The sequence below is a fragment of the Sinocyclocheilus grahami genome, unplaced genomic scaffold (genome assembly GCF_001515645.1).
Source record: "Sinocyclocheilus grahami isolate Dianchi unplaced genomic scaffold, SAMN03320097.WGS_v1.1 scaffold369.1, whole genome shotgun sequence".
Taxonomy (NCBI): Eukaryota; Metazoa; Chordata; class Actinopteri; order Cypriniformes; family Cyprinidae; genus Sinocyclocheilus; species Sinocyclocheilus grahami.
Window position 1 is genome coordinate 144,221 of NW_015505548.1, and position 23,421 is coordinate 167,641.

Sequence of the window (23,421 nt, forward strand, 5' to 3'; positions counted from 1 at the left end):
TACACAGTCACTGCCTTCAGTCACCACCTGAGAACCACCCATCGTCCCACTCTTCTTTTGCCAAACCCTCAGACAACATCGCGGAAACATGTCGAAAAGGTTAACTTTAACCACGAAACCAGATACTGTAACGTTACACTCTCACTCATAGGATGGACGATCTGACAGGATTGCTACTATGAGGTGGATCACATCTAACGTGTATAGTAAAGACAAACTCACCGTGTCTATCTAGTCATGATGAAGATGTATATACATTTAAATTTCAGCAGGCAACTATTTTTACAGCTACATTATTGTTTCAGCCTCAATTAATCACAACAATGTATATACAATTATAAATGATTATATATAAATCGTCAGTTTGTTGTTTTACACACATGCACACAGACATTATTTCATACACGACATAGTCGTGAGATGCAAGAAACATAGACATATGGCAAGAAATCTGTAGACGCGCCCATAACAACAAAAGACAATACTTTATTGAACCTTTTCTGATAAGAAGTGTGCGCTGCAAACGGAGTATTTTTGATGATCGTTTCTGTCCAGTCTGCTCGTTTTATCGCGTTTAACCACAGCTGTCATTGGTTTTTTGTCAGGCAGTGGCAGCAGATATGTGATCAAATTTCTAATTTGAGGCTGTATTACGACGATTCTGGCACCCAACATCACAACAAGATGATATTTTAAGCTCCTTATGTAGCCGAATCTGCGCTGGTTTGAATGGGCCGCCTCCAGTTTCCCCTTTGTTTTGCTGCCTCCAGCTAGCGCTGTGATGTCGGCTGACCCTAGTTACCTGTGGTTGGCCTGGCTGTGCGTCACTCAGAAAACAACAGGCCAATCAGAAGAGAGGCTCATGAATATTCATTAGACAGGCCAAAATCGACCTGTTCTCGGCAGAGCTCCTGAGAAAGGAGCTGTAAAAATATATTGAGATGGTTTTTGGTACTTATACCGCAAATATATATTCTTAAGGACAAGAAAGGTGTAAAATATGGGACCTTTAAGTTATTCTCGACTGTGCTGTATTGACTGCTTTGATGTGTTACAATATGGTAGGGCATTGTTTTGATGCTTACATAAAATTTTTCTTTTGCCTTTTTATGCATCCCCCCACCCCCCATGTGCTTAGATATTTGGTTTCTAATGCTTTTTTTAAATTGATGATTTCCTGCTCTTGTCAGCCAATCAGCTTATAAAACACCACACTGCATGCAAATCAATATTTCATGTCTGGAACTAATTTTCTTTTACCTTTTGGAGTTTTGTTCTGGGTTTTGAGGATGAGCACCATTATATGGTAAGCTATCATTTGCGCTGAGCATCGTTGATGTCTGTGACCCAAGTAAAAAAACAGATCTGTGTTTCATTTTTAGGTCACGACCCACTAGTTTAGAGCCGCTGAATTAGATGATGGAAGGTTGGAGATGTGTGTGAGGTCAAGAGCGTCATTACCTCGCGGTTGTCTGCGACGATTATCAACTCCACATGCTTGGTGCTGCTCTGGGCGTCTCTTTTATGCTGCAGAGAGAAAAAATGAGAGAAAGAACATGATTAAGAGAGAATTTCACCCTCTTCTTCTGAAGGACACAGTTAATAGAGCCTGCACTCAAGACGCTTTTATAAAATCTCCCAAGGCCCATTTTGCTATGAGTCTATATGGCCTTTAAGGCACAGAGGTGACGTCTTCAGCTCTCTTCCAAATGTGCCCTCTATTAACAGAGCAGTGTGTGATTGAACATCCACTTCTGCGTTCAGCAATGCCCTTAAACTACATCTGATCCACCACAATGTGCTTTCCAGGAGACCGTTCACTTTAACGGCCTTCGGATTGCTCATCTCATTTACTCATGTGAAAGACCCACTTGTTTTATATAGATGTTATAAATGTCTCTTTTCAAATGAAGAGTCTTTCAAGTAATTCTCACCTAGTCATTCTTCGTTTTCACTATATTCAACATTGTAGAATTATACTGAAGTCATCAATGACTGAAATGACACAAATGGACACATAATTAGTGAAAGCAAATGTTATATAAATGAAAACTCACTTCTAGTTGAGCTTCTTTTTGTGTAGACTTGCTGACTGATTTTCCTATCCAATCTGACTCATTAAAAAAAAAAAAATTTATTAGATCTAGAAAAACTGATATAGAAAGATTATAGTAAATAAACTAATTTTTTAAAACAATAAAATATTTTATAAATATTTTTCAAATACAATATTAAAAACAGAAACAAATATTTAAAAACAATAACATATTTTAGAAATATTTATTTAAGTTTTCTAAAAATAAAATAAAATATGTATAGTGCAAGATAAGAAGTCAAATGTGAAGTAAACCTTTACAATATTTGAGACCTACAGTTGAGGGAAAAAGTTTTTCCATTTCTCATTTTGTTTTATGTTCATATAACTCTTTAATTGGTCATTCTTTGGTTTTCATCAATGGCTTTCTCGTTATACATGTATGCGACAACTGCTTACTTTATAAAGACTTATGAAGTATTATAAGCCTCCATTCATTTTGCATATAAATTATATAAAGTAGCATTTGTACAATTTATTTCTAGTAAAGTCTTCATAACCCTTCATAACCCTACTTTTCAGTTCACAGCTGGAGTGTGAAAAGAAGAGCGTTATGATTCATGAAAACTAGTAAATCCCCAAACTGAAGTGCACGCCTGCTCCACTGGCCCTCTGTTCAGGCAAATTTGTCATGCGGATATCAGATAAATATCGGATTTAGAACCACATGACAAATCAGATCTTATACAGGCTGTTTAAACACATGCAACAGGATCTAATCAGTGCCAGATGACACTATAAATGCGAGAGTCCAGCTAGGACAGACTATCATGAAGGTGACCCTCGTCTTCTTGCATTCAGCATCAGTCCTCTCGCTCTCAATGGAAGCTGTCTCTCATTGTTTCCACTGACTGGTCTTCTATTAATGGAAATTAAAGGCCGGACTCATCTGTGTCAGGTTTCGTGTTGAGAAGAATTTGGGTCGTACGGCCTAGAAGAGTGTTTCACCTCTTTCACTTTGAAGAGGGAAGCTGATAAGCACTTGACTTCCACACCGAGAGAGTATCGGCTGAACTAATGAAACGTGTGCTTAATTCAGTCAGCAACAACATCAGGTAAAGAACATGCTGTTGGATAAACCCTTTTCAGGGGAGAATAAGACCTGTTTCTGAATCTCATAAAATGCTCCAGTGTGTAAAAAGTTAGTTTGTATTGAGATTCTGAAAGAGATGATCTGTCAGAACTCAATGTCAACATTTAGCAATCATTCCTGCCATATAAAACACTTCAGTGCCCACAGTGAGAGAATGAAAGTGTCCTTGGGTGTCCTTAAACAAAGAGTGATCTGTGACCTCGTGCATCAGAAGCTTCACTAAACACCCACCTGTCTGTCATTGGTAAGGCAAGCAGATAGTCCCGCCCCAAACTCATGCTATTGGCTGAGTCAGTGTTACTGTGTTGGGCTGGTTGAGAAATCAGCTTTAAAAGCAAGCCACTTTATTTCTGTAATTAGGGATATTTCAAAATGTTATATATATATATATAGTTTCATTTTGTTTTATTTTGAAATATGTTCCTTAAATATATACATGTACTGTATGTGTGTGTATTTATATAAACATATAAATATACACAGTACACACACATACAGTATGTGACCCTGGACCACAAAACCAGCCATAAGGGTAAATTTTTTTAAATTGAGATTTATACATCATCTGAATAAATAAGCTTTCCATTGATGTATGGTTTGTTAGGATAGGACAATATTTGGCCGAGATACAACTATTTGAAAATCTGGAATCTGAGGGTGCAAAAAAATCAAAACACTGAGAAAATCGCGAAAATGTGTCCAAATGAAGATCTTAGCAATGCATATTACTAATCAAAAATTAAGTTGATATATTTACGGTAGGACATTTACAAAATATTTTCATGGAACATGATCTTTACTTAATATTATAATGATTTTTGGCATAAAAGAAAAATCGATAATTTTGACTATACAATGTATTGTTGGCTATTGCTACAAATATCCCCCAGCGACTTAACACTGCTTTTGTGCTCCAGGGTCACATATATTATGTAAACACAAACTTTTATTTTGGATGAGATATCACGATTAATCGATTTGACAGCCCTAATATATATATTAAAAAATTTAAAGAAAATAAAAAAAAACGAAGCAAAAAGATAATAAATATAGACTGGATAGTGTAAATGCAGTACATTTTATATTTATTTCCATAATGTGATGTATTTCACAGTAAGCAGGACATTCAATAAGTATAAATGAGGAACTTTTATTATACTGAATGTTAGTTTGCTAATTTGAGTTTGATGGATAAAAGCCCAGCCATACACAGGTTACAGCTAAATAGTCAGTTTTATTCAGAAATATGTCACATTAGTTAAACAGATTGCAAATGTTTCTGCATGTAAAAAATACTACTGGATGCTGTTTGAGGTTTTTTTGAGCTCACCCTCCTGCTGTGAGAGCTGAAGACGGCTCCTGTAGTGTTCGTCATCTCTGTAGGGTATGAAATGTTGTGACCGTGTCCGCAGGTTCCCTGGGTGAGTTTAAGATCGTCTCCTCTGTAAAGCCGATGTGTGTTTCCCTCTTCCATCGGCTCCAGTATATACACTTTATGTTCAAGTGAAATCAGTCCCCTGTTGAACGAGACCATGAACAGCATTCAGTTAACATCTAGATTAGTTCATATCACCATTATGCACGCGTCATGTAAACACATCAAGAAATAATTAGAAAGAACAATAAAATAGAACATTTTTGTATTTGTTTACATGGAATATGAGCAGTTAACTTGACATGTAACATTACTGACATTTTTTTTTCTCTCATATTTTCATAATTTGGCTGGACAGTGAAAAACTAATTTTATCAATAAACAAAATACTATTAAAATAGTCTATAGTATTTTGTAAAACAATAGAATCTCTCACAATCTCTGTCTAGCAACTATTTCTAGTTGCTAATCAGGAAGCAAATACAGTATTTTATGAATTAAATTTGTAACATTTATGCGGAACTACATCTGTTAAATTCTATTATAACGTGACATGCAACTTTACCCTCATTTTTTCTTTTTATATTTTCATAATCTTGCTAGACAGTAAAACACACCAATTTTATCAACAAACTATTTCAATTAGCAATTTCATCCTGTTTCATCATTAACAGTGAAATATACAAATCTATATTCAAAATGTGGAGAAAAATCATATTTAAATATATTTAATTGATCTATTTGTGGTCTATTGTCTGGACTATGCACATATTGCACTAGACATGTAAATAGTCTACAATATTTTGTCAAAAAGTCTCACACAATTCGTTTCTAAATGAGCATCTCTTGGAAATGTTGCTAATCAGGAAGTAAATACAATGTTTTCAAGCTGTTAAGTTAGAAAGCATAACAATTTTACCTCCTGCTATGAACTAAATTTGTAGCATTTATGAAACGCATTTGTACTCTAATTATTGTGCTTGCAGATTTCATGACCTCATGTTAATTTAGAGACCATGTGAAATATTTGCACTTATTTGAACAGCACTTTTCCCAAAATGTGCTTTCAAATGCTGAGATGCACTAATCATTTAAGATTATCTGGAACTGCAGACACAGAAAAGGAGTGAGACACAAGAAGCTTTTACAACATTAACACAAAACGGCGAGAGAAACTCTTCTATGAGAGGAAGTGGTTTCTCGTTTTCCCACAAAATAAGACAGCGTGACGTTTTGGAAAGCGGCTTAGTTCAACATCCAAGCCACTGTTGGTCAGCAGACGATTCATTTTGTAGGATATTTGGCTAAATAAATCTTCCCCCGAGCTCTAATATTACCACTCTGTGGTTCTTGGATCGGCCTTCGCAAACCTTTCTCACACTTTCGAGTCGTACGCTGAATTTAAGTGACATTCTCCTTTGCTGGGAAACGGCCAGCGCTTTGGGCTTTTCCAGAAGTTTCAAAACTACATTCTCCACCGCATGAGATCCTCGTGGAAACCCTGGACGCTGCCAAACTAAAGCAGCAGCAATTTGTTTTGGCCGCTTCTGTCGGAGGAGACCTGCGCTGTGTCTGTCTGCCAGGTGGAGAGAGACAGGTTACTGCGGCAAAAAACTGAGTCAAGGTGAAAGAAAGAGATGAACAATAAGCGGCGTGACTCTGGGGACGGAGACGCGTTTGACGTTTTATCGCAGTCATAAATCCTGCATGTCTGGGCCGCGTTCATTCTCCACAGGTCAAAGTGTGAAAATCAACTTTATGCATCTCTTGTGGCGCATGATCAGTTAATATAAAGTTATTATGGTGATGCTCTGACAGAAGCTATTATAGGACAATCCCTTTCTTCCTTTAGAGCTGAATCGAATTTGTTTCATAATTGATGAGCTCTGCAACACTGCTATTAAACTGAATGCAACTGAATCAACACCGATCTGACTTGACGTCGTTATTGTTTTCTGTAGAGCTTCTTTACAGCTGAGTTAAGCTTGTTTCTTAATTTGATGAACTTTGCACTATTATTGAACTAAACTGAATCAACACTGAACTGTTGAATTGAGTTTGCTTTATAAACGCTGCACGCTGTTATTGAACTAAACTGAACCAACTTAACTGACCTGTAAAGTAAAAAAATTATATTTTCAAATATAATTGTAAATATTTTTAAAAAATTATATTTTCAAATATAATTGTAAATATTTTTAAAAAAAAAAAAAAAAAAAAAAAAAAGGCCAAAAAAATAATTTGCTAAAAAAAAAAAATATTTGGCCACTTTTTGGTTATTTTTGAAAGAATAAATTAGAGGTTTTTGCATCTCAAGTCTTCATACATACATACATACATATATATATATATATATATATATATATATATATAGCAGTATTGAATATCGCACTCCTCTCAGCAAATCAGATTCGAGAACCAAAGAATATATATTTGTATAAATATATATTTTTGTAAATTAAGGTTTGAAACCAAATATAATTTACATTTTCAAAAATATATTTCATTGAGCTTCACTGTTAACAACATATATTTAGCATATATTTAGGCTACGGAAAATATATTTTTTATATAATTATGACACTATTGACATTTTAGAGCTGCTTTACGACTAATACTGTATTTGTTTTATAACTGAAGAACATTTCAACATTGATACTGTAATTTTCTTGTTTATTACTTTGAAGCTGCTTTGAAACAATCTGTATTGTATAAAGCGCTACAGAAGAAAATGTGACTTGACTAGCAGTGTTCCCATGCGACATCACACGCTTTTGAAACTATCTGAATGTCCCTTCTCGGGTAATGAATCAAACCTAAGCATACTTTTTCATAATTAAAACATGAAGCGTGTCGTGTCTCTTGAGGATGCTGAACTTCACATGCCGTGATTAAAATGCCCTTTCATCATGCGCTTCCTGATGTAACTTCGGTCCCCGAGCTCAGTGCACCATGGGAAGGCGGTGAGGTGAAGTTAACGTACAGATTGTCCCTCACCTGAGTCCTGTGCAGGTGCTGAGGCTGACCTCTGACCCCGAGTGACCCTCCACCTCACCATGATAGTAGCAGTGAATCTGGGACACAAAAGACAGGAAGTTCAGAGGTCACATCAGTACATGAATGTATTTTTAATGCAAATTCGGGACAAATGATCAAACTGAATGCTCATACTCACAAAACACTCATAATTCTTGCTGTTTTACATGTAATTGAATAAAACTGATTAAATACAAATTTCTGTTGGCTAACACGATAGATTCAAAAGGAACAGTTTCTGTATTTTCATCGTTCTGTATTTCTATTGTTCACATTTTATCATTAAATAGTCCATTAACCCTGCAAAGCCTGACATATGAAATAATAGTCAGATTTTTTTTTTAATCGAGTCAAAAACAGAGAAATTCTGAAGGAAAACAAAGCATATGACTGATTACTTTCATTTTATGATAATGGAATAAACTGCAATCAAACGAAGCACTGTGAATGAGATAATCAAATCTGAAAGCACGGTAAAGCTATCGACATTTAGGCTAACTCTTGACCGTATGCAAAGATCTGCTTCTGTATTCTGCACATAGCGAATATTGATTTCAGGGATTCACGCCATCATTTAAATGCGACTGTCGCTCCTAAAGCTTTGCCGTGTGTTTGTTCACAATGAGAGGCTCTTGTTGTCTGAGGAAGTGAGCAGCACTTGTCTGGTTAGGACTGGGAACGGCTCTGGCAGAGATTCTCTGGAGCTTCACAACAATCTGCAGTCTGCACAAACCACAGAATGAATACTGTCCTGTTTTCAGCACTGGCCCAAATTTTTTTACCTTTTCGTTCTTTTTTTAAAAGACATTTCAATTTTTCGCCTTTTCCTGTTGGGTGTTTTTAGATTTTATCCAGTAACCACAGTGTAAACATATCACGAAAACAGCAAAGAAAGCAATGATACAGTTATTTCACCATGGTAAAAGGGGCAAAGCATTTATAAATCTGTGAAGCGGAGGCAGTATAAAAAATGTAAAAAAAATAATAAAAAATTTAATGTACTGGTAATTATTTTACTACTTATTATCAATGTATCATTATTAAAAGTATTATAAATTATTTAATTAATTAATTAATTACATCAATTTATCATTATGAAGTCTTTTTTTTTACTTTAAAAAATTTACTTAAAATTTTTTACTTTATTAAAGCTTATTAAATCTATCCACCAAGAAAAGAGAGAAATTTGTATTTTTTCTCGTCAATATTGTTTTGACTGGAAATATTAATTACATTTTATATTTTAAATAAAATAAAATTAAAAATTATATTAATATTTATCATTAAGTCTTTTTTTTTTACTTTCAAAAATTTACTTTACAATTTTTACTTTATTAAAGCTTGTTAAATCTATCCAGCAAGAAAAGAGAGAAATTTGTATTTTTTTCTTGTCAATATTGTTTTGACTGGAAATATTAATAAAACATTTTAATTAAATTGTATTTTTTAACTAAAATAAAATGAAACATTATATTAATATTTCCAGTAAACAATAATCACTTAACGAAAGCTATGTTTTTTAGTTTATAAATATATTAATTTACACCAATATAATAATGAATAAATAAATAAAAATAACTACTAACTTACTGTCAGTTTATCATTATTAAAAGTATTTAATTTGTACTTTATTAAGACTTATTAAAGCTAAAGCTATCCAGCAAGATCAGAGAGATATTTATACTTTTTTGTGTCAATATTGTTTTGATTAATAAGCAGTAAAAGCAGGAAAGCTAGGGTTGTTGTTTCTAAAACTGTTAATTTATACCATTTTGATTTAATACATTTTTGTCAACCACCTTTATGGTATTCAATGTTATTCTAAGTAAATGAATAAATAATACCAAAACCATACAATAACTATTATCAGTTAAACATTTTTACAGGCTTTATTTTTTTTACTGTCAAAAATATACATTTTACTTACTACATTTTTACTTTCTTAATGCTTATTAAAGGCTTATCAAATTTAAATCCAGTCAGAGCAAGCAATACATTTCCACTTTTTCTTGTCAATATTGTTTTGATTAATATTTCCAATAAACAACTCATTAGGAAAACGGTAGGCTGTTTTGATGGTTGCCGATCAATGTAGTAACTTGTCTTTAATATAGCATCTGCACTGTATCATGCGTTCAAATGTGGCTCATCCAGTCAGATTTTACAGCGAGAACTATCTGCTTAATAAAGCTCATTTTATTTCATATTCATCCCAGCACACCAGTGGCATTGGGGTTATTTTAAGAGCACGTCCTGCCATAAACTACAGCCCTCCATATATCTTTGAGTCTCATTCAAAGGAACATGAGGACATCCATCAGAACACACAGCGCCCTGAGCTATGGTGTCCATCACAGCATTGTTTCCTGCCAGCCTTCGGACAAAAAAAGACATCCCACTTCCATAAACAACGAAACACACAAAGCCACAGACCTGCCAGCTGAATTAAAATCATAACTCTGTGTATACAGCAAATTGGATTTGAAAATAACGAGTTCTCATCACTCATATTAACTTAACTCATATTAACACAGTATTCAAGAAACAAGCATCTTGTAAATGAACACATGCAAAAATAATGGTTAATAAAATTGCAGTGCAAATGCTTTCATAATACCCTATAATCAGACCCAGACAAAAATTGTTGCATTATAATTAGCAATCTTTCAGCATTCTCTGAACTGAAATTTCATGAAAACATGCATAGTTCTGTGAAATGGAATTTAACATGGCACAATATTAAATAAAACAAACTAATATCTGTAAGGCAGGAGTAACATTTTATGGATGCTATTAAAAAAGGGCCAGATTTTCTTTAGCCTATAATTCTGATTAAGGATAAGCATGATAAAATGCATAAAGTGCCAGAAGCTGGCACTGAAAGCACTATATTCTGAAGACATGTAGCTGATCATGCCGATGTCAATGATGTAAAGGCTAACAGATGGTGTGCGGTCAGCCTCAGGTCCAGTGTTAAATCACTTGGTCGCTTCATACTGCGGGCCACAGCTGAGACATGATGAGTAAGAGCATACTAAACTCCACCGGTTTCTAAAAGTGCAATTTACACTGAACAAAATTATAAACGCAACACTTTTGTTTTTGCCCCCATTTTTCATGAGCTGAACTCAAAGATCTAAGACTATTTCTATGTACACAAAAAGCCTATTTCTCTCAAATATTGTTCACAAATCTGTCTAAATCTGTGTTAGTGAGCACTTCTCCTTTGCCGAGATAATCCATCCACCTCACAGGTGTGGCATATCAAGATGCTGATTAGACAGCATGATTATTGCACAGGTGTGCCTTAGGCTGGCCACAATAAAAGGCCACTCTAAAATGTGCAGTTTTATCACACAGCACAATGCCACAGATGTCTCAAGTTTTGAGGGAGCGTGCAATTGGCATGCTGACTGCAGGAATGTCCACCAGAGCTGTTGCCCATGAATTGAATGTTCATTTCTCTACCATAAGCCATCTCCAAAGACGTTTCAGAGAATTTGGTAGTACATCCAACCGGCCTCACAACCGCAGACCATGTGTAACCACACCAGCCCAGGATGGGTTCCACATCCAGCATATTCACCTCCAAGATCGTCTGAGACCAGCCACCCGCACAGCTGCTGCAACAATCGGTTTGCATAACCAAAGAATTTCTGCACAAACTGTCAGAAACCGTCTCAGGGAAGCTCATCTGCATGCTCGTCGTCCTCATCGGGGTCTCGACCTGACTGCAGTTCGTCGTCGTGACCGACTTGAGTGGGCAAATGCTCACATTCGATGGCGTCTGGCACTTTGGAGAGGTGTTCTCTTCACGGATGAATCCCGGTTTTCACTGTACAGGGAAGATGGCAGACGGCGTGTATGGCATCGTGTGGGTGAGCGGTTTGCTGATGTCAACGTTCTAAATAATAATTATAAAAATAATCCTTCATTCCCATTTCTAAAAGTGTTAATTTGTTATTTTTTCTCCACCATGTTATTTAATATAATTCTAAATAAATAAATACATAATACTGATAACAACAATAACTATTATCAGTTTATTAAAAGTCTTCATTTTTACTCTCTTAATGCTTATTAAAGCTAAAGCTATAAAAACAGATAGAAATTTATATTTTTCACGCCAATATCGTTTTGATTAATATTTGCCAACTGCGTATATAAGCTATTTGTGATCTAAAGCTGAATTTGGATTTCACAAACACACTTTCAGCGAGTCCATGAGGTTTAACCAATAAAAACTTGTCTCACGATCTAAAATGAGTTTGACACTCCTGTTCCAAGTCATTCCTAATCGCCGTAATATACTGACGATTTAAGCCCTTCTCGGTTGTTGGGCAGCGTCCGAATGGCGATACAGGAGTCCATGAGTGAGTCCAAATGGGCCTCAGAGGAGTTCTGCTTCAGGATGAAATAAGGGCAGCGCACACACAACCGTAAAACAGACATAATCAAAGGCGGAGGAGGTCTGGGAGAACAGACACACTCCTCAAGTATTTCTGGAACAGAACTCGCAACACTGTGAGTGAATACACTCCATCTGGGCCCTGGATACCATCAGATCGGCACAATTCATCCCGTTTACAGCACAAAACATGCCGTCCTGTTGCCTGGTGCACAAATGTTTGGATGCAGCAAATACATCAATTACTGTAGAACTTGATCAGTGCTGTTAAATGCTGTTTTAGGGCCAGGCCTGTATGATATATCATGCAATGGTAGAAATGAGTCATGCACTGCATGGCTGATATATGCATGTGACTGCTTAAGTTTTTTATACATGAAAATGATGAAACATAACAATGTGAAAATACAGAGCTGGATGCATCCCAGTCCCAGTCACTGGGTTTGATTCCCAGTTAATGCATGAACCTTCAATGCAATAAATGTTAGTTTGGATAAATGCATCAGCCAATTGAAAAATAATAATAACGACAACCACAACAACAATAATAATAATAAACATTTGATATACATTTAGTCATTTGATGCTATATACACACACACACACACACATATATATATATATATATATATATATATATATATACTGTATATATATATATATCAATTGGATAATCCACATTGCATCCCAGTCCCAGTCACTGGGTTTGATTCCCAGTTAATGCATGAACCTTCAATGCAATAAATGTTAGTTTGGATAAATGCATCAGCCAATTGAAAAATAATAATAACGACAACCACAACAACAATAATAATAATAAACATTTGATATACATTTAGTCATTTGATGCTATATACACACACACACACACACATATATATATATATATATATATATATATATATATACTGTATATATATATATATCAATTGGAAGACTTTTTAATCCACATTGACTTAATTTGCATTAAAAGTATAAATTTTAAATGCACAAATGAATGCATAAATAAATAAATACATACCTCATTAGAATTCAGAATACTCTGACTTCGTCTATCAATTTCCAAATAATAAGAGAAAATAATGAATATCGAATCATCAAGTAAAGTAATGTAATTCTTCTGAACAATCTCCCAAAACCTACACAATAAAACTGGAATTTGTCTTTATGTGTATGTGAGAAACATCAATTTCTGCACTCAGGTTGACAGAGCATCTGTCTTATTTTGTGTTCCAAAATCCCAAATCAGTTTACGAAGCCCAAACTCAGCACTGCTCCCTCTGATGACATCCAGGTCGAGGAGCACTGCTGTTTCTGGATGACCTGAACTCTCCTTTCCCATCCAAACAAAGCAGGGGTGCTTATTGCCTCACACTGCTGAGAAAATCTGCTGAATATGCTGAAAAAGTCACAATGGTTTATGAAATCTCACCCTCCGGTGTTGTGAAACATCTAGTGCTTAACTGACCCTATTATATCATTACTGAGGTGCTCTGAGTGGATTAGACCATTGCTATGCTGTTGCTTGGTGCTCTGAGTGGCTTAAGAGTGTTGCTATGCCATTGCTGGTTTGCTCTGAGCTAAAGTGAAGTAACAGCACACCTTTCTTTAGATACCAGCAAAAGCTCAATACAAAAGGTTCAAAGTTTGTTTAAATCTCTAACACGAACTAGGAGCAACAGTAATGATGTAATTGCCTTGTCCGGTGCCTTTGCTGTATATCTGATAGCACATGTTTTCTTTTCATAAAGAGTTTGGCTCAAATTGTCTGGCGTGGGAAGCCGGCAGTCCGCTGGAGAGCAGATTGAGGAAGACAGGTTCAGTGACCCAGAGGTGCTCCTCAGAGGTTTTCTCTTACATGCCTTCAGGCCTCAATGTGTCTGTTACTCTAAATAGTAATCTGAGCTGCAATCGAAACACTTAAAACACACAGAGGTGCATCATGGGTGGTTTCTGCACTCCCGGTGGCCCTCGCTTGACCACCTCTTCTCTAAAGCTTTTGACACAAGATCATCCAGCTGTCGTGAGGGCGGAGATCACTGATAAGACTGGTTCTTAACCGCAGGTTTGGTTTAGATCAAATAGAAGGTCTGAAATGAGCATATACAGGAAAGAAATGTGGGCTTTGCGTCATGAGTTTAAAATATATGCTTTACATCACTGAAGGCGATATGTCTCAAAAACACACACACGCACGCACATATATACATATATATAGCTCAAATGAAATAAAAGGGGTTTGTTACAGGAAGTGCACATTGCCATGTGTTCTGTAGGCGTTGGGTTAAATTGAGATGGAAGCAGCGGTTGCTTGTGATCTTACCTTGACATTCGGTGAGGTGGTGACAGCACTTCCATCCTCCAGGTAGTGTGTTTCTGTGTAGTGACTAGCAAACAGCCCTCTGTAACACAAATACAAATACACACAAAACTTAGTTACTTTCACTTGTTTCTTTGATTTCCTACTCCAGTCATTTTACTTAGTCAACATTGAATAAAAATATATTTAGTGTTAGTGATTTGAACAAACCTTTAACCCTTTGTATTAAACTTTAGCTTGTACCTAGTCCTGAAAGATTTGTTAAATCTTCTGTCTTGTTAAGCAAAGGTGTGTTGCTGCTTCACTAAGCTATCAACTAGTTAGCTAAGCTAGCAACAGTCTAAAAACACTCAGAGCACCCTAGCAACTGCACAGCAACAGTCTAAAGCCACTCATATCACCCTAGCAACTGCATAGCAACAGTCTAAAGTCACTCATATCACCCTAGCAACAGCATAGCAGCAATCTAAACACTCAGAACACCCTGACAACAGCATAGCAACAGTCTAAAGACACTCAGAGCAGCCTAGCAATGGCATAGCAACAGTCTAAAGCCACTCATAGCACCTTAGTATCGACATAGCAACAGTCTAAAGCCACTCAGAGCAGCCTAGCAATGGCATAGCAACAGTCTAAAACCCACTCATAACACCCTAGCAATGGCATAGCAACAGTCTAAAGTCACTCATATCACCCTAGCAACAGCATAGCAACAATCTAAACACTCAGAGCACCCTGACAACAGCATAGTAACAGTCTAAAGACACTCAGAGCAGCCTAGCAATGGCATAGCAATAGTCTAAAGCAACTCATAGTATCTACATAGCAACAGTCTAAACCACTCAAAAACACCCTGACAACAGCATAGCAACAGTCTAAAGTCACTCAGAGCAGCCTAGCAATGGCATAGCAACAGTCTAAAGTCACTCAGAGCAGCCTAGCAATGGCATAGCAACAGTCTAAAACCCACTCATAACACCCTAGCAATGGCATAGCAACAGTCTAAGCACTCAGAGCACCTAGCAACAGCTTAAGGTCACACAGATCACCCTAGCAACTGCACAGCAACAGTCTAAAATCACTCAGAGCACCCTAGCAACAGCATAGCAACAATCTATATTCACTCAGATCACCCTAGCAACTGCACAGCAACAGTCTAAAGCCACTCATATCACCCTAGCAACTGCATAGCAACAGTCTAAAGCCACTCATATCACCCTAGCAACAGCATAGCAACAATCTAAACACTCAGAGTACCCTGACAACAGCATAGTGACAGTCTAAAGAAACTCAGAGCAGCCTAGCAATGGCATAGCAATAGTCTAAAGCCACTCATAACACCCTAGTATCTACATAGCAACAGTCTAAACCACTCAAAAACACCCTGACAACAGCATAGCAACAGTCTAAAGAAACTCAGAGCAGCCTAGCAATGGCATAGCAATAGTCTAAAGCCACTCATAACACCCTAGCAATGGCATAGCAACAGTCTAAACACTCAGAGCACCTAGCAACAGCTTAAGGTCACACAGATCACCCTGACAACAGCATAGCAACAGTCTAAAGAAACTCAGAGCAGCCTAGCAATGGCATAGCAATAGTCTAAAGCCACTCATAACACCCTAGTATCGACATAGCAACAGTCTAAACCACTCAAAAACACCCTGACAACAGCATAGCAACAGTCTAAAGCCACTCAGAGCAGCCTAGCAATGGCATAGCAACAGTCTAAAACCACTCATAACACCCTAGCAATGGCATAGCAACAGTCTAAACACTCAGAGCACCTAGCAACAGCTTAAGGTCACACAGATCACCCTAGCAACTGCACAGCAACAGTCTAAAGCCACTCAGAGCACCCTAGCAACAGCATAGCAACAGCGTAAAGCCACTGTATCTTAACGTGCAAAAACTCTTTTCACTAAAAAGTCATTTTTCACTGAAAACTAATTTTCAGCTGACACAAAATGAAGTCCTGCCAACTTTCACTCAGATATTAAGTCAGCACGATCAGCTGCAAATGATCACGGATCAAAGACAGGCAGCAGAGATCCCTCAGCCTGTGGAAAGGATGCCCGGATTCTCTCTCTTCCTCTCTCTCCCTGCTGAGATAATATTCTGATCAGACCATTACCAACATCTGCACTCGATCGCTCCTCACGCAGCTGTGCTTTCTTAAGCAGAACCTGAACATGACAAACTCATGACTAAGATTACAGCACTGCTGAATCAGAGAATAACAACCTCCTGTAAAAACACACACACAAACACAAACAGGCTTCTGACAGTAGAAAGTCTGGGTCACTTCACTCTGACCATCCACTTCATCAAGAAACGACCATCTCATTGACATGTTTAGGGTGGGTTTATCTGAAATTGATGGTATTACACTAATTAGAATAAAAATCTGTTCAGTTTGTGGTCTGCATGTAATTTACGTGGTGGAATAAAGTGTGAAATTCATTCTTCTTACTGCATACTGCACATTAGTTTTCAACTTCCAGGAGAAACCTGTCGATCTCTTCTCACCCCTTTTTCACTTGAACCTGTACTCTCTTAAATCGAATTAGATGATCTTAAAGCCCACAGTGGGGCTTCATGTGGAAAAATCAATGAGACCCTGCAGTGAATTTACAACAGAATCTGAAGGTTTCCAAGAAACTAAGAACAAACACTTGAAACTAAAAAGAGCTTTTCAGATCTAAAGAAACTCTCACAGAGGTACGTAGAGACCATCTGATCTATACTGCACACTCAAAGAACCAGAATATGACTGTGATTTAATTGATTTTTAAAAGATTAGACAGATTAGACGGTCTTATAATTGAATGTAAAAGCCTAATGCATTGTTCTGACAGCAAGAAAATTAACTTCTGATTAATGTTTATTATAAAAAGTGATATATTCTGTCCTGGTTCCCGTCCCGAATGCTGATTGGTCACTAGAAATCTTTTGTAACGTTATAAATGTCACTGTCACTTTTGATCAATTTAATGCATCCCTGCTGGATAAAAGTATTAATTACTTTCAAAAAACAGATTCGGATAACAATTATGAACTTCAGTTTAAGGAATAAATCAAATAATCTTCTTAATACTCATACATAATAAAATAGCGTTTGTGCTTCACAGTATGCATTCACTGTTTTTGAAGCAATAATAGGATGTGAATATAGGATTTTTAAAGGAGTTGCAGAAACTCCATGACTCATTCATTCTGCAGCCCGACCTTTCGTCCCTTTTCGCTTATTTATAATGGACGGCTGTTTAATTGGTCCCACCTCGAACTGTTTCACTAGTTTCACATAGTAAATGGGATTAACAACACATGTAACTGCAAAACACCATTTGGCAGGGGTTTAGTAGTACATTAAAACCCAGGAAGGGACCAGATGTCTTCAAATCTGCTGCTTGATCACAGACGTATACTGACAGATGTAGCTCTTGTAATCACACATGCAGCAAAAGCAGATTTACAAGCACACACTTATGAAGGAGCAGCAATCTAAGGTCCGAACCGCTTCCAGAATGTTTCTCGAAGGTGTATTTGGAGGCATATGTTTAATTCAGCAGGTTCAACTCAACATGTTAGATCGTCCACGGACCGTCAAAAGCCAAAAATAGGATTTATGCTTCTTTTTGAGCTCTAATTTGGGTTTGGGTTTAGAAACAAACACATACCATGAGCATTGCACGGGGTTCCCGTTCCTTTGGAGCAATTAACTTCCATGACTTTTCTAGGACTTTTTCAGTCATTTGTAAGGGTTTTTCAAAATTATTTAATAGAGAATGTATGCACTCACAAAGAAAAATTAAATTAAAAAAAGAGCGACTAGATAAAATAAATATATTATAGAAATTGCATGACCTTTTAAGACCTTTCCAGGCCTGGAAATCACAATTTTAACATTTTGAATGACTGTGGGAACCCTATTTATAACTATAAAAATCAGCAGTGCATTTCCACCAAAAGGATCATCTAATCCCTTCCAGAAACTACTAAACTAAACTTCTTTTCTACTGAATCAATCATTAATAACGTATAACCATTAAACTGAAGAAGCCAATGAAGACCACGTGTGCGTCCTTCATGTTATGGCAGATTTATTCATTTAGCAGATCCATTTATTCAAATCAGCTTATAAATGAGTACAAATACAAACACATTAATCATGAGGAAACTGTGGAAAAACGTCCAAAATAAACATCCAAAATCAGCAAGAGAACTACTAAATGCATTCTGCATTTACAAATGGAAAACTCAGGGGACTCAAAAATGTATTTTCTGTCATTATTTACTCATGCTTCAGGAATATAGTATATGAGTCATATGGCCCATGCACTTACGGTACTTTTTTAACATTACATTTTCATTTTTGGGTGACGTTAAACCACTGCAACACATCATCTCGCCACTACCATCCCAAATCCTCATTACATCTCATTAGCTCGTCATCTGACATCCCCAGCATGTCTTTGAGAAGATCTCGTTCCAAAACAACATACATTCAGTCAAGAAACTGGCTAAAATAGAGGTTAAAATGACAAGCAGGTATAAATATTTCCTCACCGACACAGTATTACAATGTTTCTGTGACCATTTTCTAATTATTCACACGAGAAGAGACCAAACAGAGCGAAAGATTAGCAATTCTTTGTACGAAGAAGAAAAAAAGAGAAATAATTCTACTTTTCATGCTGTGGAAAGATGACTGCAGTAAAGCCACAACCAGAAAAAAACTACGAATCAAATCATCAGTCACTAGGGGAAAAAGACACAGCAGGGTGCTGTTGTTTCCCCTGGTCACTTAATGCTTTGTGTTCTTGCAAGATAGAAAACTAGAAAGGGACACAGGGGTGGACAGAGGAAAAACAACAGCATAGGTTCTCTTTCGAACTTAAACTTAAAGGAATAGTTCACCCGAATATGAAAAATCTGTCATTATTTACTCACCCTCTCATTAATTTTTTTCTTTTCCATACAACAACACTTCATAATCATCTGTCAAACTCCAAAGAGGACAAAAAACACACCATAAAAGCATTACAAAAGCAGTCTATACAATGTGTGCTATATTCTTAGTCTTAAGTCACTCGAGTCGACAACATTATGCGATGAACAGACTGAAAAGTAAATCTTTACTCACTGATAATCTTAAAGCTTGGAAAGTTTTGCCTGAATTCATGTCCAACTTTTAGCATTATTTAAAAAAAATTATAATAATAAATATTTTTTCAAATAATGATTTAATATTATTTAAATAATAAGTGGTAATTTATAAATTATTTAATTAATAAAAACTAAAAATTATATTATAATTTTTGTTATAATATAATAATTATTATAAAACAATATTATTATAATTTATATAATTTATAATATGTTCTATTCTATTTAATGTTTTAATTAATACTTTTTTTAATGATTAACAATTAATCAATTCATTTAAAATGACAAATTATTCTAAATTATTAAAAAAATTATTACAAATATATAATACTTTACACTAAATTACATTTATACAAATAAGTCTTTTTTTTATAAAAAAAATTATATATGCATTAAAATGATTGTTCAAAATTGTTTAATTTGAGTAATAAACATTTATTTGAATATATAATAAATTTTAATGTGTGTGATTTTTGTATTTATATTTATTTTATTTTATTTCATTATCAGTAAATATCAACCTAAATTAGTCACTAATTCACCTAAGTTACTTGCAATATGTGTTAGCTTGTCTGTCTTTGAACTGAAGATCTGTTCACAATGAATGCTGGAAGAAAGGAGCTGTGTAAAGATATTATGCTTATGATAGATAGATATGCTTAAAGAAAATATTCTCCTTTTGTGTTCTGCGAAAAAAGAAAACAGCATGAATTTCAGTTTGCATCAACATGAGGGTGAATCATCACAGAATCAATGATTTCTTTAACACTGCAGCTCTGCCAGCTTTAAATGAAGAGCAAACACACTGGAACACATGAGCCTGATTTTATTTTCATGCTGAGGTAAGACACATCCAGGCTGGAGTCCTGAGAGAGAAAGATAGACAAAAGAGAGGAACGAACGACGAGGGGGGCTGGACGGGGACAGAGTAACAGCCCAAATTATTTTCCAGGCCTTGGCTGACTAAACGGGAATTCAGCTGCAGTGAACTCGTGCCCATCTTGTCAAGGACAAAGCGCAGTTTTCTCATGCTTCTTGGAAGAAATCAGGTCACGGCTCGTTCCAGAGCGTCTCCTCTCACATAGAAATTAGTTCCTCTTTATCATCCTGCACATCTGGTTGTCCTCTTATCTGATAATTGGAAGATGGATTAGTAATGCAAAGTCTGTATTAAAGACCTCCGTTTAGCATTCTCCATGGATAATACCTCAAATCACACGGCTCATTGAGGAAAGGTGTGCTGTTACTTTTATAAGCAATTAGACTTGTGCCAGGTGAAAGATAAAAGAGACGATAAAAATCCCACAGATTTACATCTAGAGATCAGAATATCCTAAAGCCCTAAGGCTTTTGGACTTGGGCTAATAAGAAAGTTCACGCACACCTCATAGCAACGAGGTAAAGGCTACTCTGAAATGACTTAGCAACTGCATATCAATGCACAAAAAACTGCTCTGTGCCCTTTAGCAAACACAGAGCAACACCCTGGAAACCACAAACAGCATCATAGCAACCCCTTGGAAACCACACGGAACACTTTAACAACCACAAAACACTCTTGCCAGGGGCGCCGTTAAGGGGGGGGAACGTTAGGACGATTCTAAGGGCCCACGCACTTTTGGGGCCCCCAGAGATCTGTTTTATTAGTAGTAACAGTAGTAGTAGTAGTAATGTAACAGAAATTATAAATGTATCTACCAAAGAGTTACAAATAAAACCAAATTAGGGCTTATTTCTGCATTTCCAGCAAAATTATCTCCCCCCCCATTCACAGCATGGTTTCGTCCCGTCCTACGTAGCGTGAGATCAGATGGTAAACTGTCAAAATTTAGAGATGTCTTTCGAGTTCGAGGGGGGCAAACCGAGCCGGACGATTTGGTCAGTCGCACTTTTAAACACATTTTAGTTTTGCTATAGAAAATCGACAAATTCACACTCTGATTACATAGAGCAGTGAATAGCTAGGCTGGCTTGCACACTATATTGCCAAAATTATTGGGACACCCCCTTCTAATGAACAGGTTTGACTACTTTAGTAATTTCCATGAGTACAAATCTTAATGTTTAAGCATATAATGCCATTCTAGGGAATTGTGTGCTTCTAATTTTATACTAATAGTTTGGACAGGACCCTTTTCTATTCTAACACGACAATGCCTCTGTGTATAAGGCAAGGTAAAAAAAAAAAAGATTGATTCAGTCAGTGTGGAAGAACTTGACTGGTCTGCACAAAGCCAAGTCCTAATCCCAGCTGAACACCTCTGCTGTGACTTTAAATGCAGACCAAGTATTGGGACACCCCCCAGAAAAAGGCACTTCCAAAACTGTTGCATCAAAGATGGAAACATAATTCATGTATTTAAAAATCTTTTTTGCCATAGTTTTGGAAGTGTCTAAAACGATTGTATGCATATGTACAAGTAATTGGTGTTTGGCGATGAGTTTTTTTGAGTGTTATTGAGTTTTCCCAATACTTTGGGCAATATAGTGTATGTTTGGTGCGGTAGGGGGCCCAACCTCATATTCTTTCATAGGGCCCAAAATTGCTAGCGGCGCCACTGACTCGAGCAACTGCATAGCAACACCCTAGCAACCCCCCAGATCACCCTAACAACAAAACTACTAAGAACACTTTAGCAACCGCATAGCAATGCCGTGGCAACCACCAAAAACAGTAGTGAGCAGGTCAGAAGCACATACATTTTCTTCAGCAAATGTAAAAATGTAGTGACGTGAATCAAATACCATGACTTGCACAATGTAAAGTCCACTGAGGTCATTTCATCTCCTCTATCAAACATCTGCTCTGGAACTAATGGAAAATCATCAGCCAATGGACCATAAAAGAGAAACCAGCACTCATACCAAAACCAGAAATCAATTATTTAAGGTCTTCTGTCTGGACCCTGACCGGCAATACACTGCCAATTGCATTTCAGCAATTATAGAAAATCTATTTTAAGAATTTATAAGCTTTAAAAGAATGTTCTGGGTTCAGTACATGTCAAAAACCACAGACAACAATTCAGGAAATAGAAAACTGATGTTACAGCTTCGGAAACCAGAGCCAACAATTGGCTTAAAGGAATAGTTCACCCAAAATGGAAAATTCTGCCATCATTTACTCACCCTCATGTTGTCCCAAACCTGTATCAATTTCTACCTTCTGTTGAACACAAAAGAAGATATTTTGAAGAATGTTGGTAACCAAGCAGTTGATGGTAGCCATTGACGTCCATAGTATGGTTACCAACATTCTTCAAAATATCTTCTTTTGTGTAAATGATGACAGATATTTCATCTTTTGGGGTGAACTATCCCTTTAAGTGTGATTTAAGTTTGTATTTTCTAAATTATTTTAACTCTTTCCCCGCCATTGACAGAATTTTCCATCATTTATGAAACAACGCTTCCACTCTACTGACTGAAATTTCTGGCTTTCCATGTTTGAACTGTTATACGCTAGGAGGCACAATTACACATCTTCTGAAAGAGTACTGATTGTCTGGATCAAAACACGGTGAAGAAGAAGCAGAAACAAGTGGTCGCATATGTTAACTGATGCATAGGTAAAATAACGCAATCATTAAACATTGAACAGCATATAAATCAAAACTGCCTATCGTTTCCGAATGAAATGTCGATCCAGGAAACTTTGGGGGTGTTGATGGAAGCGATATACTCCATCTTTGCTTCGTCCATCGTTTTGATCATTTTCTCAGCTTTTTGTTCAAAATGTTTATTTTTTATTAAATTTCCGCACATTTAAGTGTTGACAAAAAGAATGCATGAAGCTAGAATAAAAGCTAGAAAAAAAGCTAGAAATAAAAGCAATTTTTTTTGATTTCTGGCTTTCCATGTTTGAACTGTTATACGCTAGGAGGCACAATTACACATCTTCTGAAAGAGTACTGATTGTCTGGAT

At 36.4% G+C, this 23,421-nt stretch overlaps 1 protein-coding gene across 1 annotated transcript in view; it reads right to left on the bottom strand.

The window, feature by feature from the left end:
* The window catches only part of LOC107549328 (disintegrin and metalloproteinase domain-containing protein 12-like), a 104,377-nt gene that overhangs the window by 35,402 nt on the left and 45,554 nt on the right, over positions 1-23,421 (bottom strand). The window contains exons 4-7 of the mRNA XM_016230376.1: positions 14,331-14,409; positions 7,561-7,637; positions 4,519-4,705; positions 1,462-1,527 (exon numbers count right to left, since the gene is read on the bottom strand). Of these exons, the coding sequence (XP_016085862.1) occupies positions 1,462-1,527; positions 4,519-4,705; positions 7,561-7,637; positions 14,331-14,409 (409 nt within the window). The remainder of the gene's footprint in view (positions 1-1,461; positions 1,528-4,518; positions 4,706-7,560; positions 7,638-14,330; positions 14,410-23,421) is intronic.